At 42.7% G+C, this 17,726-nt stretch overlaps 1 protein-coding gene across 13 annotated transcripts in view; it reads right to left on the minus strand.

Annotated features, from left to right (window-relative positions):
* Positions 1–15,203, minus strand: part of LOC109370795 (uncharacterized) — a 44,597-nt gene extending 29,394 nt beyond the window's left edge. For 3 of the 13 annotated variants that reach the window (XM_085241892.1, XM_085241891.1, XM_085241893.1), the window contains exons 1-2: positions 13,866–15,191; positions 3,808–3,944 (exon numbers count right to left, since the gene is read on the minus strand). In XM_085241892.1, coding sequence (XP_085098018.1) covers positions 3,812–3,944; positions 13,866–14,503 — 771 coding nt within the window. In that variant the 5' untranslated portion in view covers positions 14,504–15,191 and the 3' untranslated portion in view covers positions 3,808–3,811. Of the gene's footprint in view, positions 1–3,807; positions 3,945–5,791; positions 5,847–8,490; positions 12,135–13,858 lie in introns of those variants that run through there. The other 10 variants (XM_085241897.1, XM_085241898.1, XR_014887798.1 and 7 more) reach the window with 9 other exon arrangements.
* Between the last annotated feature and the right edge of the window lie 2,523 nt (positions 15,204–17,726).

Consider the following 17,726-nt stretch of genomic DNA (forward strand, 5'->3'; position numbering starts at 1 on the left):
CCAACGAGCTCACCACAACTATGGCTGCAAGAACATAATTTCTCAGAGGATTAAAATGCATCGGAGATATTTAACCCTAACCATGCAGTCTGCTGCATCTCAGCTGGAATTTAAACGGTAGCTGGTAGAGCTTAAACTGAGGAAAACAGTATCACTTCAGAAACGCAGGAAGGGGGAACACAGCCACTCTTTGTTTAGAAGAGAATGATTTTAAAATTTTGCATTACTTCATTTCTATTAACACAAGGGTATAAATGGCACACTTGTAACAAAGTGGGACGTTGTGAAAAATTCAAAGAAGTGACTCAGCTGTACTCCCCCAGCATGCTGCTCCAATGGCCTGAGGACATTCTTGCTAGGAACACCGCAGCCACGTTTTAGCTTTTTGTGTTTCATTGCTTTTGTTTCTTTAATCTAAGGCAGCACAGTGCAGGTTTATGAACAGAAACCCAGAAACACCTAGATAATTGTTATTTTTCATGCATTGTTTTGTACCAATGAGTGCACACAGTCCTGTTTAACAATGGACATAATGGCACAGAGCTGCATTTGGAAGACAGAAAGACATGTCAGATTTTCTTTGTACTTGCAAGATATCCTATATTGTCCCAAGACCACGGACCAGTAATGTATAGCACGAGCCACAATGTACAGCACCACCACGAGCTGCAATGTATAGCATGCAAAAGCTTAAATCCATAGCAGCCTCTGGATGCTGCATTCCTTACAGCAGCAGCCAAGAGAAATGTAAGGAAAAAGCTGGAGAAGCATTCACTTACTTCTCTAGCACCAGCTAATATCCTTTCTGTAACTAATCCACTTTAACTCTGCACATCTCTGCTTATAAAACATTCTGAAGCAGTAATGTAGGTGGTCTTCTGAAAAATCAAGCTTTTCCTAACTGTTCTTTTCATTCACTTGATCTCTACTGAAATTCTGCAACAGGAATTAGCTGTTACTTGCAAAGCATAACTGATTCTTTGCACTATGAAACAAAATTTCAGAAGTATGTACCAGCCCTCTGTTCTCTGTATGCTTCTCAGACTCAGTTCTGAATACTTGCCAAGATTATCAGCTAGTGATACTAGCTAGAAGGAGTACTTCTGGTTTCAAGAAAATGCCAGTTATCAAAAGATGTGTGAAAAAAAATGGAAGAGTTACTGACATTCAGTTTTGTTCCATTGGAAAAGATGCGAGGGATTTTTTTTCCCCAAAAAAATTCACGTCCTATAGTTTTCTAAAATAGATTTCCTGTACTTTAAGATTGCTGAAACCCATTCAGCCAGGGCATAGGTAAAATCTTTGGACAAAAGATTAGGTATCACAGTTTCACTCATGCAGAGTTCAAGCTTTACAGGAGAAAGGCTTTTCTTCCACAGATCTGCAAACTTCACAGGAGAAAGTTATTTCCTCAGTTCTGTTCCCTCAGGAGGAGTTATAATCTGTCAGACTGACACTCATATTTGTAATTTATATTTAGTAAAAGGTCACTTCTTTTCAGACCACCCCTGGCTATTCCTAACACAGAGTGAATTCTAAGTACCCACTTTTCACCCACAGTGTTGATGCTTCTCCCAGTGCTCCCCTGCACTGGAGTCTGTGTGAAACAACCTGAACACCCGAACACATCCAAGGACTTAAAAAACCCAACATTCTGAAGCATCTTGAAATAGAATGGCAAAACAGCCAGAGTGGGGTTTTTCTTGTACTTGAAATAGCACACATTTAATCAAAAGAGGAAAAAAATTCAACTGCTCAGAGAGTGCAGCTCTCAAGGACTTGTACCCAGTCTGACCAAAAGGCTATGGAAAGAAGCTGCACAAGTTGGATGCTGTCATTTCAGAACAAGATAAATTCACCTACAAAAATGGGCAGCCCTGATTTTTAAATGGTAAAAAATGCTTGAGGGCAACTCTGCAATGGTGTCCTGCAAAACAGAGGAAAGAGGATGGACAGCCACAAAGAAACAGAGCTGGAGAGAGTATGGAAACTTCAGTAGTTGGCAGAGATCTTATTATGTTTCAGGTGACAGACAAACCTACATGAAAGTAGCTGCAGAAATTCTAACTCCACTTATGTCCCTAAATAATTCAGTCCTTCCTCCACACTTCTAGAAGTGAACAATTCCTTACCAACACGGAGCAATGCCAATCAGGGGCAGAATTTACAGTGAGAGCCACAGTGTAACGTTTGCTAATAAGCAGCTGTGTGCATCATTCATTCAAAGGTCCACGTAGCCAAACAATCCCACATAAGTGATGACCAACCGAGCGGACTGACGAAGGAAAGGTTTAAAGGGTAGTTACACCAACTTATTTCCAGGAGAGCGAAGAATTGGTGTCTATATATACATACATAAGTCTCGATTGTTGGACTAGTATCTACGAATGCCTTACCACGTGGGGAGCGTAACACCCAGTGAACATGAGTGCTGTGGCATTTTAATACATCTCGTTAAGTAAGTACCTCCCTCTCTATTTTTCATATGGTGAACTTCTTGCTGGTAATTCCTTAGGAAGATTGTAGTTCTTGAATTACGTCAGGGAGTGAATAATTCTTCTCAATTCACCTGCTCCACATACAGAATGACTTCACAAACCAAACCTTTACCTTTACCCTGTCTTGTTCTTCCTCAGGCTACATCTCATCTGTTCAGATTTCTGCAGGGGAACTTATCTCATTTGTGCTCATCCTAGTTATCCCTCTCACAGCGTTTTCCCATTGCACTACACTTTGGAAAAAGGATGGGAGGGAGAGCACAAGAGCAGTACAGTATGAAGCTACACCATTCCCTGTTTATTTTTCTGTTTTGTTCACTAATATTATCATTCCAAGATGCCTGCAAGCACGAATATACAGTCACACAATATTTTGAAAATTCACTTAGTAATGACAAAAATAAGTATTAAAAAGATTATACTATCTTCCAGCATAAATCAAGCCAGCATCTGAGTAAATAGCCTGGCCTTCTCCACTTCTTTCCTGGTATCCCAGTTATACAACATTATTTGAATAGGCAGACAAACCTTGCAAAATTTTCAGCTTTGATGCATTTCCCTGACTGGGTATCTGAGGTGGGCTTGACATGTTTGGAAAGTTTTAGGAAGCAAAAATAAGAAAATTGAAAGAACAAAATTAAAGAGATTTGCTGTTTAGCTCTTTTAAGAATCTCAAATGCCTTCGTAAGTTACAGCAGAAATTTTAAATTGGCACAAATTGCCCTGGTTTCAGAGACATCTTTTCCCATTGCTATGAAAATCTTACCAATTCTGACTAAGTTACACTCTTTACTGTGTATATATTAACTGAGTTTTTTTAAAGATTCACCAGAGTTTGACAGCTAAATTATCCAAAGAACATATCAGTATGGACCATGTCCTTTCCACGCCTGCTAACCAGACTGCGTATTCATGATGCTCATTACACAGTTAAGGTACGTCCTGGACCTGCAGAAAATGAACTAGCCTTCTGCAACTGAAATTGACAGACACCAAACAAAAATTTGGATTGGCTCAGCTGTTCCTACAGCTGATACCTGTGCATTGTTGCCTACCCAGTGTTATGCATACCAGCATAATGCTACAGCATTTCTGAACGGGAAAAACAACACAACACACCTATATGGCCACTGCTAAACTTCACTGAAACAATCTGTTTCTTAAAAATCCCCTTTACAAATGCAAACCATAGTAGTTCTTCTACATCACGTTCAATTAATAATGAGATCTTCTGTAAAGCCACATAAGATCCAGAAAGGGCATTTACAGTTCTTCCTCATCTGCTGAAAGCAATTTTAAAAATACTCACGTTTTTAAAGATGGGATAGTTGCATATCAAAACAATTGGCAAATTGTACTAAAAAGGCACCATGGCTCTTCTCTACTTCAGACATTTCCTCTTCTAGGAAGGAAACATGTTGAGCAACTGTTCTAATGCCTGTGGAGCTGTGGAGAGAGGAAACACCGCTTATGAAAATTAAAAGCACCTGTGCTGAGTTTCAACATTATCCTAAATAGGCATCAGAAGTCAAAGAAGGTTTACCAAGATAGAATGCACTACCTCTAATGTGAGTAACAAGGGGCACATATTCAGAGGTAGAGTACAGACATTTACAGCCATCAGAAGAACCACCTGTCATGATCGAAAGCTGAATTTTCTCCTTTTCTAAGGGTCCAGTTTTGTATGCTGAAGAGTGTCCATAATGTCTAGAGGCCCAGTAACAGCTCAGCAGCGAGGTGGAAAGGCTCCCAGAAGCCACACAGGTATGGCTGCCTCTGGTGAGAGGGACCACAGCGGTAGGAGGGAAGAGACAGCAGTGAAAAAGCTGAAGGCAGATGACTTTAGCTCAAAAAAAAAACAAAAAAAAACAAACCCCCCAACACTCGTGTTCAGTTTCAGTTGAAATTTGAGCCGTAAAGGAAAGCCTGCTAGTGAAAAACAGAGCATTTATTTGCAAAAATACAAAAGAATTTTGATACTCTCTATTAGCAATTAAGTTGCTGGGACTTTTGGGGACTGGGTTTTTTTTATGTTTTTTTGTTTGTTTGTTCTGAGATAGAAGGCTGAACACTGCACATGTTAGGGGTAAGGTCAGGCTTAGCGGCTAAATTAGTTGCACAAATTGTATCAGTGGCAACCTCAAAACTAAAACCCAGCAGATTCTCATCCTATTTAACCTTTACACAACAGTTTCTCCCTTTCCTACTCCTGAGATACAAATTAATTTCTCCTTTTAAAATTAAAACATTATCTATTGCTTAAATTACCTATTTAGTCTTGTGCTCTCAGGTTATTGCCATTACAGATGGTAATGCTAGGGAGAAAAACTGATTTCTAGTCAATCAAGATATTAGCTTTGTCTGATGGCACCGGAAGCCTCTCAACAAAATTCTGCTGCATCTTTCAAGGGTAACCTGTAGCCCAGCACAAAGACTACTGCTGTCTTCATATTCCAAATTATGATGCCCCTATCATATTAAGGGAATGGGGTGAGGGGTCAGGAAGGGTGTTCTCCCCTCTCTGTATTAGAAGAAGAAAAACGAATAAGGAGCTCTGTTGCTTACCATACTTTGGTGATAAGTAATTGCTTAGCTTTAATTTCCTTTCCCCGCCCTGAGATCCAACATAAGTACACGTTACAGTGTAGTTAAACTGTTAAGTGTGCTATTTCTTACACTGAGGTATTGACTTCTGGAAATTAGACAGGTTTCAATTGACTCTCACTTTTGTTCCAAATTGCCTTACCTCTCTTTCCTGCCCTTCACCACTCTCCCCATGCTGTACACATCCATAAAATATGAAGCATTTTGATAAATGCCAACTTTTCTTTGAAAGCAAAAATGCAATGCATTTAAAGAAAACTTGCTGAAAGCAAAGTCAGTTGCACTGTCCCTCCCACAGTTATAAGCATCACCAGAGGACATTAACTCAGAGAAGAGAAGAGCTTGAGGCTTAAAAGATATCTATCTGGAATTAATGCCACTCAGTTTCTCTCACTTCTGAGTCAGTTAAAAATTATTTGGGGCATTACATAATTTTCCTCATCATGTTATAATTATATTCTTCCTCGAGGCAAACTTGCCCTCAGTTGACACAAATGTTAACATACTACTTTAAAACACACATAAAATCTAAGACAATATAGAGCTCTAAATTTGTCAGTGCTCCATATAAATACCTGGACAGTTAACCTATAAGGCACACAGGAAAGAAGGACGTAAACTTTACAGTTAACAAACCTCTAATTAATCAATTTTGGCATAGAGGCACAGACACGGTTCATTTCCCTCACCTTGTCTTTAATGAGTGGAAAGCTCTCATCCAGAATCTCTGATCTACCACCTAACCTGCATTAAAAAAGAGAAGTATCTTGGATGAGGATGAATCCTGAAGATAATCTCTTCTTTTTTTTCTTCCACATGAATATTTCAAAGCATTTCTATCACTTCTGTTCAAAAAGGTATCACAAGGGCCCTTTCGTAAGCATGTTGTAAAGCAGAGTCTTGGAAAATTACTTAATTTCCCAGTAATCAATGAGACAACAAAATAACCAATAGCAGATAACAGTACTTCCACATAACAAACGTAACCAGACCCTTCCCTCTCCTTCCCCACATTTCCACACTCCCAAGAGACCTTTCACCTTCTATTGCAAAATACTGTAGAGAAAAGGGGTACTCATGAATTTTAAATGAAAACTACCTCTACTCCATCCTCCATGCTTTGATTGCACTGGAGAACAGCTAATTCATACTTAGTGTTCATTCAGTTTTTGAAAAGGATTTGACAGAGCCTATGGCAAACGATCCTAATTCAGGAGCAGTAAGAAGGTCAGTCATCTATCAAGGAGAGGTAAAAGACCACTTACACCTAAATAATACAACTCCATCTGCAATCAACCAACGCTAAGAGCAAAACAAAGCAAGGCTGCCCTGGGTCACATTTCGACTGCACCACCTCTGGCACCTGACTTACCGGGCTCAGGACGGCAGGACTTCTCTCACAAAGCACAGCAGTGACATCAGCTCACCCTTCTACTACGTGCCCAAGAACAGTGATATCACCGTTTTCCTGCCTAATACAACCAAGCTCGTTTTTGATATCCATACGAGGAGAAAAAAAATGGATAGGACAAGAGCTGGGCAATACTGTATGAGCTCTGATAAGCATCAAGAAGTTCCAATGATGTTTACATGACTTTTTTCTTTCTTTGTCTCTCCTTCTTTCTTCTTACAAGAACTTGTAGTTTCTAAAAGCTTAGGATAGACAATGCTACACTTATAAAACGACTCGTGGTAAGATTTTATGGCATTTTTATTACCAGTACACGCAGATCACGTGTCTTAATAGAGCTATAAGCATTCTGTGATAGCAAATCAAATGGACATTTCAAAGTAGTAATAACTTTCTACTGTAAACAAACCAACAGTATCTTCTGTACTACTGGTCTCAGCACTGCAGACACCCAGCAGTGCACACCTGCACACACAGGCACACAACGTTCTCTTTACAATATATACTTCATTTCCAATAGAAAACGGGCACTGGCAATCGGGTAGAATCCCTGAATGGAATCACAGAGAAAAACAACCAACCACTAACCCCAGACCTATATCATGCAGTAACATGAAAAACAGATTGGTGACCGAAGGTGAAGTTCATACTCCAATAAACTACAGCAGATTAAAATTGGGGCCTTTACCTCCCAAAGGAAAGGTAAAAAGCCAACAACTCAAAACGGATTAGGGAAAAGCCATTCTTACAGCTCAGTGCTCCATAACTTCTGCAAACACAGCCGCAGTTTGGGACATGTCAGAAAAAGGAGATGTTGTACAGATTCAGTACAAAAGCCATCAACACAACCAGGTCAAAGAAGACATGGAACAAATCTAAACCGCCTTCCTTTCAGAGTGAAAGCAAACAACCAACACAAGACAAAGGAGAGTAGATTTTTCAGCAAGCAGCCTGTGATGAAAGGAACTGACATGCAAATATGATTCAGTAAGAGCCATTCTGCAGCAGTCTGCAGAACCACAGCGACAGAGGAGTTCAAAAGGAGTCGGTACATGACAGAGGGAAACGATCCTCTTGGTACAGCAGCCTCTCATAAGGCAGGGAAAGCAGGACTGGCCTGAAACCCCACTATAAATTAAGATCCATTTCTCCATGTGCAATTGTTTCACCGTATCTTATTGAAGACCTCGCTGAGTACTCAGCACAAGCATCAGAGCAGAGCAGACCATGGGGAAAACAAACAAACAAATACAAACACCATCAACCAAATCTATTCCTCTTAATAGGTTTTACTACGCTAATTTGAGAAGGGGGTGAAGAGCAAAGGTCTGATTGAACCTGTCTTCTAACAACTCGAGTCAGCCAGCCAAAGCCAAGGAGGCAGAGCACACAGCACAGAGGGCAGGTAGCAGAGTGATGAACGAGGACAAAACCAGGAGCAGCCCGTTGCACGCAGGGCAGCGAGACCTGATCGCTGCACACATGGCAGTTCCAGCTGCACTATTAAGCACACATTCTTGATCTTCTGTATTTTATAAAATCTTTTTTTTTTTTTTTTTTTAATAGCTAGCTATTTTAAAGATACTGTGCAAATTCTAGTTGTCACAGGAACTTGTCCAGTACCATAGTGGCATTTGATCCCATTTGTTAACAAAGTAACATCAAAGAGTAGCTAGTAAAAGCAGCACTGGTAAACCAATCATCTCAGTAGTAAAAAATAAGAAATCTGAGTTCCATTCTGTTGCTATTCAGTGAACAAATCCCAATCACAAACCATGCATAACAACCTCTCTTTTTCCGAGTGATGTAGCTGGGGCTCACACCTCAGGCCTTGGGGAGGAGATTCCCAAACCAAGCCCATGAGACAAAGGTAAGCAGCTAGCAGCTGGTCTGTGCAACCATAACAAAACTAAATTATTGGCACATTTCCCTGAGCTGAGCTCTGCAAGAAGGTTCAATGGTTCGAGAGCCACCAACCTGTGGTTTTATAAATGGGTGAGAATGCTGGAGAACCAACACACATCTGTAATCAAAAAACAGAATATCAAATAGAGATTTTATATATATCCATACAAGAAGCCAAAGAAAAGGAAGTCATGAATCTTGTAACCAAACCAGGAGTGCATCTCTGAGCAGCCATCATTTTCAATCACCCTGTAAAATATGCACACCGAATTGTATCCAAAGAGATACGACAGTGACCCTGAAAACAAAATGAGAACAACATACATAAGAGTCTGGTCACTACAAAGAAGCCTTTGCCCTCTTTGTCACCGGTTCAAATTGCAATTTTAGCTGAGCTACAAGTTGATAATTACAACTGGGGGCCCGCAAAGCCACTTAAAAAGCATTAATTTATTTAGTGCCCCAAGGAAGACAAAGTGTTGAGTACCTGGCAGTCATTTCTTCTAGCACAACCTTTTCATGCCAAGATACCTCTTCTCTTGGAAAGAGTCCAGCGGAGGGCCACAAAGATGGTGAAGGGCCTGGAGCATCTCCCCTATGAAGAAAGGCTGAGTAAACTGGGTCTGTTTAGCCTTGAGAAAAGAAGACTGAGAGGGGACCTGATCCAGGTTTATAAATATCTGAGGTGTGGCGGCCATAGTGGTGAGGCCAGTCTCTTTTCAGTGGTACGTGGAGACAGGACGAGGGGAAACGGACATCAGCTGCAGCATAGGAAGTTTCGCACGAATGTGCGTAAGAACTTCTTCACGGTGAGGTGACGGAGCACTGGAACAGGCTGCCCAGGGAGGTTGTGGAGTCTCCTTCTCTGGAGATATTCAAGTCTCGCCTGGACGCCTACCTGTGCGAGCTGGTGTAGGGAACCTGCTTTGGCAGGGGGTTGGTCTCGATGATCTCTAGAGGTCCCTTCCAACCCCTACAATTCTGTGATACCTCTTCCATGACAAGTATGAGGCAAGATGAACTGCATTTACAGCATCACAGGTAACTCACTCACTGTACAGGTGCCTGTTTTAAGTGCTGTGACTAAACAGGTATAACAGAACTCCAGAAATAGCATTTTGCCTTCCTAAGCAATGAAGAGCCAGATTTCTCCCATTCCAGTACTCAAACCTGTGCATCCAGATTACTTTTAACTGAAAAACAGCAGCACACTCAGAGAAAAGCCAAATCCCTTAATGTGAGTACTTTACTAAATGCTCACTTGAAAAAAGCAAGGTTTTCCTTACCAAATGTTAGCACAGACCAGAGACTAAATTATTGCTATGCACAGCAGTTGGAATCAATTCAAACACTGTGTTGTATTAATCAGATTCCCAGATACTACTTGGTATGCTGCTGAAAGGAATCTGACATTGTGGGTACTGGATAGAAAGGCAAAAAAATCAGCACACCTACGGCAGTGCTTTGATGTTCCAGATAAGGCTAATGATCTGCATACTAGATAATTATTCTCAGCCTGCAGGTTGTGGCAAGATGTTGTAATGGGCGAAGCAAAGAGTGCATTGAAACTAGGCTAATATTTTCTGTAGAAGCGATTGGCAACAGAAGTCATCTCACAGCAGGTAAAAAGCTCTCATGGTCCCTGTGAATAAGCTAACCATCTTTCATACAGATAGCCAAGAATGCCTGATTGATTGAAAAAAAAAAACCATGAGGGGACACATAAAGACTTAGCCTAGGGTATAGAACAGAAAAATTGAGTTAATGAACTTAACAGTAAATCAGACAGTATGTAATCAATAGTGAAGAACTATGTGTTCAAACCACTTACTTTGAGCAGCTGATGTCATTCCACTGAACCAATCACCCCTGCAGGAACAAAGTTAAAAAACGTTTGGCCATGAAACTTGTGTCCTGTATCCTGTATTTTTCAGAGACTGAAAGGCAGAACCGTCCCTGTTCTGTGAACAGCAGACAAGGGGCAGAAATGGCAGCAGCCAACACCTGCGGAACTTCAACCAAAGCAGCTCCTGGACAAAAACGCTCTGAAGAAACGTTTCACTTCTTGCTCTTTGAAATGAATTTGATGCTTCATGGCGATTAGCAGTCACCATAGTTGACAGTGACATGTGTGGAAAATCTGTTGTCCTTCTGCTGCTCCTTTGCATGCTTAAATAAAGGACCAGAATTTCCGCATCTACTTCCTCCTCAGAATGAAAGAGCGCTCCTTTATGCCACTGCACACAGGCTAGCTCTGGAAAGATCACTGCTAAGCAACAGAAAAATACATTCTTTTCATGTAAGAAAGATCCCAGTCACTTCATGTTGCTAAAAGCCACATTTAATTTGTGAAAAAAACATGGAAGCACTGAGCCTGATTTCTTGCAGTCTTCATAAGGCAGAAAAACATAACTGCTAGCTTTTCTGCTAAGTGTAATTTAGAGCAGTGCAACCTTAGTGGGTGGTGCATACATCAGATAGGCTGCAGAACAATCCTGTTTGATAGTTTCTTGGCAGGTCTGTGCACTGTCAGCTTCACAGGCCCAAAGCTGCTGATCTGGCCATGTGCTACTAGCAGAATTGGCTTAAAAAGGTAGTTCAAAACTGATATAGAGCTTACAGCTTTGAAATGACTGTTTAACAGTAGCTATCACAAACTGCAGAACTGTAAAATGAAGATAAATTCCAATAATTTAATTGAGAATGCATGGAAGAAACATCCACATAAAGAAGTTGCATTGGCTATACAGGTTACTGTCCTGTTCTCCGCAGAATGAATCAGAGAAGTATCTTGAGCTGAAAATGAAAACTAACCATTAATTTCTTTGTCAAATCACATTAGCTCAGATCAGTTGTTTCCGTCAGTTCATTACATGGCCACGCTAAGGCCAGTACTGACAAAGCAACAAGTAGTGAGGGAAGAGCAAGGCTGCTGGGCTTTTCCATAGCAACTTATCCTGAAGCCTCAGCCAAAGGCTCAACAGCACCACTTCCAGAGGGCATTTCAGTGTTCCCCTTTATTCATTGCTGATTCCCCCACTTAAAACCATAACTTCTTTCTGTAATTTAGGGGGAAAAATTGAAGATAGCTTTATTTTATGTAGTATATACTGTAACCGTAGCAAAATCCCTTTCTCACCTCTTCCCTCAACACCTTTGTTCCTCAACTGCGAATTTCTCCTATCTTCCAAGCCCTGGATAAGAGAAGCTTGTTTAACTCTTTAACACTACTTCCATTTTGTCTCAACCTCAGTATAACCCCCTATGCAGCCTTGGAACAATTTGTTTGCTTTGCCTCAGGATATACATATTTATTTCAAGATTGCTCCCTTGTACAAACATTTGGGTCCGGTGGTGTACACCATGAACCCTTCATGCCCACAATAAATAAATATTGTTGTAACTTATTCATTACAGAAGGGGGGATGAGAAAGAAAATTCAGTATCAAATTTTATCTACAAAGTTTTTCAAAAAGCGTTCCACTTCCACTCAGAACATTAAGCTGCTTTTGCTAGATCTCGAAGAGTTCTCCTAGCATGTCATTGAGATGAAAAAGTAGGCATAGAAAACACTTAAAATATCCAAACCAGAGAACCACACTCCTCCTTATAACATTACAAACTCCATCAGGAACGCACATTTCAATATCGCTGGAAATTAACAGGCTCTTTGGTACAACGTCCTCTTATACCAGCTTCAGAATACTGAAGAAACCCTACAAGGAAAAAACAATCAGTGGGTAAAGGGAAAGAAAAACAGAGTGTCAGATGTATTTCAAGATTATACAGTCTTCTGTGCCAATTTACAGGATAACGGGATAATTCAAGGCAGGATAACACACCACAGTCTTGAAAACCTTCATGTAGCAAAATCTTCTCCTAGACTGTGCTAATACTTTGTTTTTCATTCATTATTACTGTAGTTTCATTTGCGACAAGTGTTAAGCAAAATTTAACAAACTAGGAATTATATGCTAGAGACAACTGGTATTGCTAACTGCATGATAATAAAAGCAAAACTAAGGCAGTCCTATCTGCGGAAAAGAACTGAAAGTCCTCGTTGTGGTTTCAGCAACACTATGCTACATCACAAAGCTGAGCTGGCAGTACAAGGCCCAAGGGAAGAGACGTTTAAGAACATTCTACAAAATCTGTTATTAATTCTTGAGTAGGAAAATCCCTCCATCAAAGCATCACTGCTTTGAACAAGCTACCAATATATGCAATAATCCAGAAAGTTTGGTATTAAAACAAGTGTATAATTTCAGCTGAAGATGAATAAAAGCAACACAATGACTTGCAAGTAGCAAAGAGTACAAGTTGTTCCTGTATTCCTTGTAAGAACCAACAGGCTTAACACGTCAGTTACAAAAATACACAATCTGCCATGCAACACTGCATGGGAAACCTGGTTTTGGTAATTGGCAGCCTTCTTTGTTTCTTATTTAACGTCAGTTTGAATGGCACTCGGTGATCCCAATAGAACCAAACAGCTGACACAAAGCTGTAATGAAACTTCTTCCCTAAGTAGTTCACTTTGCAGTGTCATCTTAACCAAGCTCGAAAATTCATTTTTCTGACTGTCAATAGCTTTAGCAATTTTTTAGCTTGTCTGCACACTAGAGATGCAGAGATGGCTAACTGAGGGGGCTGAATCCAGATGCAAAACAGGCTGCCCCTGGTTTAAGCACAGAAATGAGGCAGGAATCGAGGACTGCGTCACAGCATCTCCCTGAGCACCGCGCACAAAAACACAGCGAGCTTCCGAACTTCAGGTGCGTGAAAGACGTCCGATTTGTCGCGAAGCACGGATAAGGGAAGATAAAATCGAGGGAGCGATGCTGCAAAGGGAGAGGATGAGGAAAGCGCCCTGCATGGCGCGTCTGAAGAAAAGTTATTTGTTTTCTTAGAGACGAATACAAAACACATCAACATTCTGCCGCCAAAGCAAAGGAAGGGGGAAAAAAAACCGCTTTGAGGGCAGTAAGCGGAGCGTTCCGGCTGGACAAGAACTGCCGGCCGCTGGAGGAGAGGAGAGGAGAGGAGAGGAGAGGAGAGGAGAGGAGAGGAGAGGAAGAGGAGAGGAGAGGAGAGGAGAGGAGAGGAGAGGAGAGGAGAGGAGAGAGAGGAGAGGAGAGGAGAGGAGAGGAGAGGAGAGAGGAGTCACCGCGCCCTGCACCGCGGCCATCCCGAGCTGCGGGAACCGCAGCCCGCCCCGGGCATCGCCTCAGCGGAGCGCGCCGCCACCACAGCAGCAGCCGCGTTCGTGAACCGGCCAATAAACAGATAAAGCAGAGGGCACGAAAGCGCTCCGCTGCCCTCAGATCCGAACCAGAAAAGCGCGGCGAGCGAGCGGGGCAGAGACGGGGGCGCCCGAGTCTCCGCTCCGTGCCTGGCGGCCCGCCGTCACGCCAGGTTTCCCGCAGCGCTCAGGACTTACTTCCTACCTCCCGGCGCTGCGGGGCCGACCGCCCGGCCTCGATCTCCTCGGCCGCCGCTGCCACCCCGCGCGGCCGTTCCTCCGTCCGCAGCATCTCTCCGCCAGTAGCCGCTCGCCGGCCGACTTGAAGGCAGCCCCGCTCCGCCTCCACCCGCCGCTCCGCTCCGCCCCGCCCCCCGCAGCTCCCACAGACCGCTGAGCGGGACGCGCGCGCCACCCGGCGGCGGGAACAGCAGCAATGCGGGGCGGGGCCACGCGGCAGCGCTGCGCACAGCGGGGCCGGGCCGCTCCGTACGGCGGGGCTCGTCCTCGCAGCCCGCATTTAGGACGCGGCCCGACGCCGTAACAGCGCTCTGGAGGATAGAAGATCACGGTAGCGCTCCCAGCGGAGACGACAAGAACCACCGTTCTCAGCACGACGGCCGTTCCACTCCGCGCAGTCATCGGAGCTGCTCGATCGCTAATAGCGACCTTGGGAGCGGGGCGCAGAGCGACACCGAGAAACGCTCGTGGCCGCGCGAGGTCGGAGTCGCACCGCGGCGCCGCACGGCACCATCCGCCAAGGCACCGCCGCGGAAAAGTCCCGCCTGCAGGCAGGGAGGGGACCGGGGCTGCCTGAGATCGGGGCAAAGGAGGATAAAACATCACCGCCTACCCTGGAGAGTTACTCACATTGCAGGTATTAGAGATACCATAGAAACTAATTTGAGCGCTTGCAGAGGAGAAGAATACAACAGGACCACGCTGTCCTGCGAAGCTTCCGTTGGCTTGGGATGAGACGAAGTTATCACTGAATAATGGCAGAACTTCAAGTCCGGTCTAGCATTCCTAAGGAAACGCTCAATTTACGATGGTTGGCTCAGAGCCAGGCCTGAGGCAGCACCTGGAGGAACAGCAGGAGCAAAAAGCCCGCAGTTTCTCTCCCCAGCAATGTGAACAGCCTGAGATCCAAGCCCAGCCTGCACCGTGCTGTTAACTGCACCAGGCAGAACCTCGTGATACAACGGTGACAAGAAAGCTCTTACCTGAAAAATCGTACGGTATTTGCAGAAATGATCTGCTGTTGCTCCGCATTATGTAGAGAAAACACATTGCACCCCTGGGCCTGAGACTCCAGGCACGTGCTTTGTTTCAGTTGCAAACCCTCCAGCTCAGGGCAGAGCTCTTACTAGGTATTTGCACTCCAAATATTTGCTTTAAAGAAAAGAGCAAAGAGAACAAACATTTACGACCACCATGCGTAGTTCTGTTCTCTGCTTGACCATTGCTGCTGTCCACCCCAATGGTTTCTACCTTGTATGCCTGAAAGGTGCATGAGGTTAAACATCAGTGAGATGTGGGAAGCGTGCTTGGGAAGCAGGAAGTCCAGATCCCCCCGAAACATTTCTGACCTCTGTTGTATCATCATCAATGATGAATTGTTTTGAAACTAAGTTACATGAGATAGGAGGAAGTGTGTGAAGGGGTATGTTCGGAATGAGCACCACCTGAAATATTTTTGAAAGACACCAGAATTTCAACATCGAGAAGTGGGCCCAGATCATCTTTTGCAAGTCAGTTTTTTAGACTGGTTGTTCTTAAGTTTGCAAAAATACATCTTTTTCTCATTTCACAGCACGGGACAAAAAGGGCTTTTACAGGACTTAAGCTCCTAAGATTTAGTTTTTAAACTCTGAATTCCATTTATGTAACCTCATGTAGCACTCAAAGTCACAGAAATATCTTTATTTATTCAGCATGAGACTTTAAAATCTTTTGCTTCCTCCAGAAGATGAATCCTACTTTTTGAAAACAAACAAACTGGGTCTGCAGTATTCAGAATAACAGCAAATAACTTGGAAAAAAAAAGTTAAAACTTGAAACCCTTGGAAGAAAATGTGGTGTCTCACAACAGGAGGTAACACAGCTACAGTCATGATTCTGAAGAGAGAAGCAAGGCTTGCAAGCAGAGACAGCATCTCATTAGACTGATTGGTACAACTTAATACAATGAACAAATTTTGGCTTTTGCAAAGCTAAATATTCCTCTGTATCACGCTGGGACACTTGCACCTTTGTTAGTGCATCTCCTATTTGCCTCCTACTGTTTAATCTTTCCTCCATTTTGTCTTGCAGCTGTGAAAAACAAGGCACTTATTTGAAGAATTTTTTCAGGCACACCAGATACACATCAGATTTGTCTGAACCACACCAATAAGGTGGTTTTCATACAAGCATGAACCTCTGAATGGGACGGTTTCCTTACCCATCTGTATCCATCTGTCCCTCACTCTGTTCTTCGTTTCTGAGCATTGCCAACATATGCCAAAAAAAAAAAAAAAAACAACCAAAAAAAACACCACCAAAAACATTATGAATGACAAGGTATTGCCATGTGCTTCAAGAAGGCATTCAGAAGCATCACTGAACCAGAGAAGAAACCATATTCTCCTCTGGAGAGCAAACAAGGGCACAACAACACAGAGCCCAATACAAACCTTCCTCTCTGATGAAATGCAAGGTATCTCCTTGGGTAATAAAGCACTAGTTCAAGTAGAAAGGAATGTTAATTCAAAGGACAGGAAATTATATCTTATTAGCAACACTTCCAAATGGCTTTAACATGAAGTGCTGACAAAATAGCACAGCACTTCCTCAAATTGCTTTGTGCCTCGTGTTTCTAAACCATTAAAAAAAAAAAAAACAACACACTACATAAAGTCATCAGAGAGGAATCTGCCTCCTGCTTGAGAGGGAAAGTACACAACTGATCTATCATCGCTGCATAAGCAGTCTGAATTCTTCAGTCTTGGCTACAATCTCACTTCTCCAAGAACCAGCCGTACCATTTCTTGCTTGCACAGCATCCAAGAGTAGCTCTGCTAACATGCAGTGCATGCTTTTCCTCAAGCTAGTACTGGAAGTGTCTATGAAGCTACTTTGAGGCTGACAATCTCTCTTCTCCAGGACCACAACAGCTCTCACGATCAGCAGAACTAACCCAGGCAAACCTAGATTGGGAGTGCCACAGCTAATTCCAAGATAAAAAACTGCAAATGTGGTGTTTAGCACTGATCTCAGTCTTCTTCCTTTTGTTACACCACGTGTGTCTCAATGTGTTCCTTTTTGAAAGTTCAAACAAGTCTGTATCTGCAAACATCAATTCTGAGCTGCGTTGAAAATGATCCTGAGAATCCAGAACAATGAGTTGAGATAAAAACCTCATCTTCTGTGTAAGGTGAGAAACTTAATGCCAGTCACAGGTAAAATATTTGCACCCATCAGGTCACGAAATATAGCAAATATTTAACTGACAGTGTCTGACTGCTTTCCTTCACTTTTTGCTTCCATACAAACTGGGTACAACACTGCTGCAGAGACCAAGTCCCACTTTGAGGCTCTTTTGGGAGAGATGCTGACATTTTTTCCTCGGTTGAATTGCACAAGTAAGCGTGGGGAGATCCTTCTCCAGTTTCATTCCCTGCTCATACAGAAAGCAGAGTGTATCTAAATGCCTGATCACACACAGAGCAAGGACAGTTGTGAGCAGCTAACAGCTGTCACAAAAAGCAATCTTTGGGTCTTCCTGCAGGCCTTAAATTCTTGCCAGTAGTATTTTTCCTGAGATATTTTTCTCCGCACGTTATTATGTGGTATTTAACAGTTGCATTTCTTCCTCAAAGAGGCAGCAGCAGGGAAAGTTAGTCTTCCTTTTACAGTTATCTCTTAGTTTAGGAAAGCAACATGGAGAGACTGGTAATCTGTAGAAATGGTGTCGCATTTTAGTCTTGTTCTTTAAGCGTCTCTGATTGAATTCTGAACTGTGCCCTCACTTCAGATTCACTCTGGCTCTGTACTAGCATTATTTCAGCTTAAAAAGCCTTATTAA

This window comes from Meleagris gallopavo, chromosome 22 (genome assembly GCF_905368555.1).
Source record: "Meleagris gallopavo chromosome 22, MGAL_WU_HG_1.1, whole genome shotgun sequence".
In the NCBI taxonomy this organism is placed as follows: domain Eukaryota; kingdom Metazoa; phylum Chordata; class Aves; order Galliformes; family Phasianidae; genus Meleagris; species Meleagris gallopavo.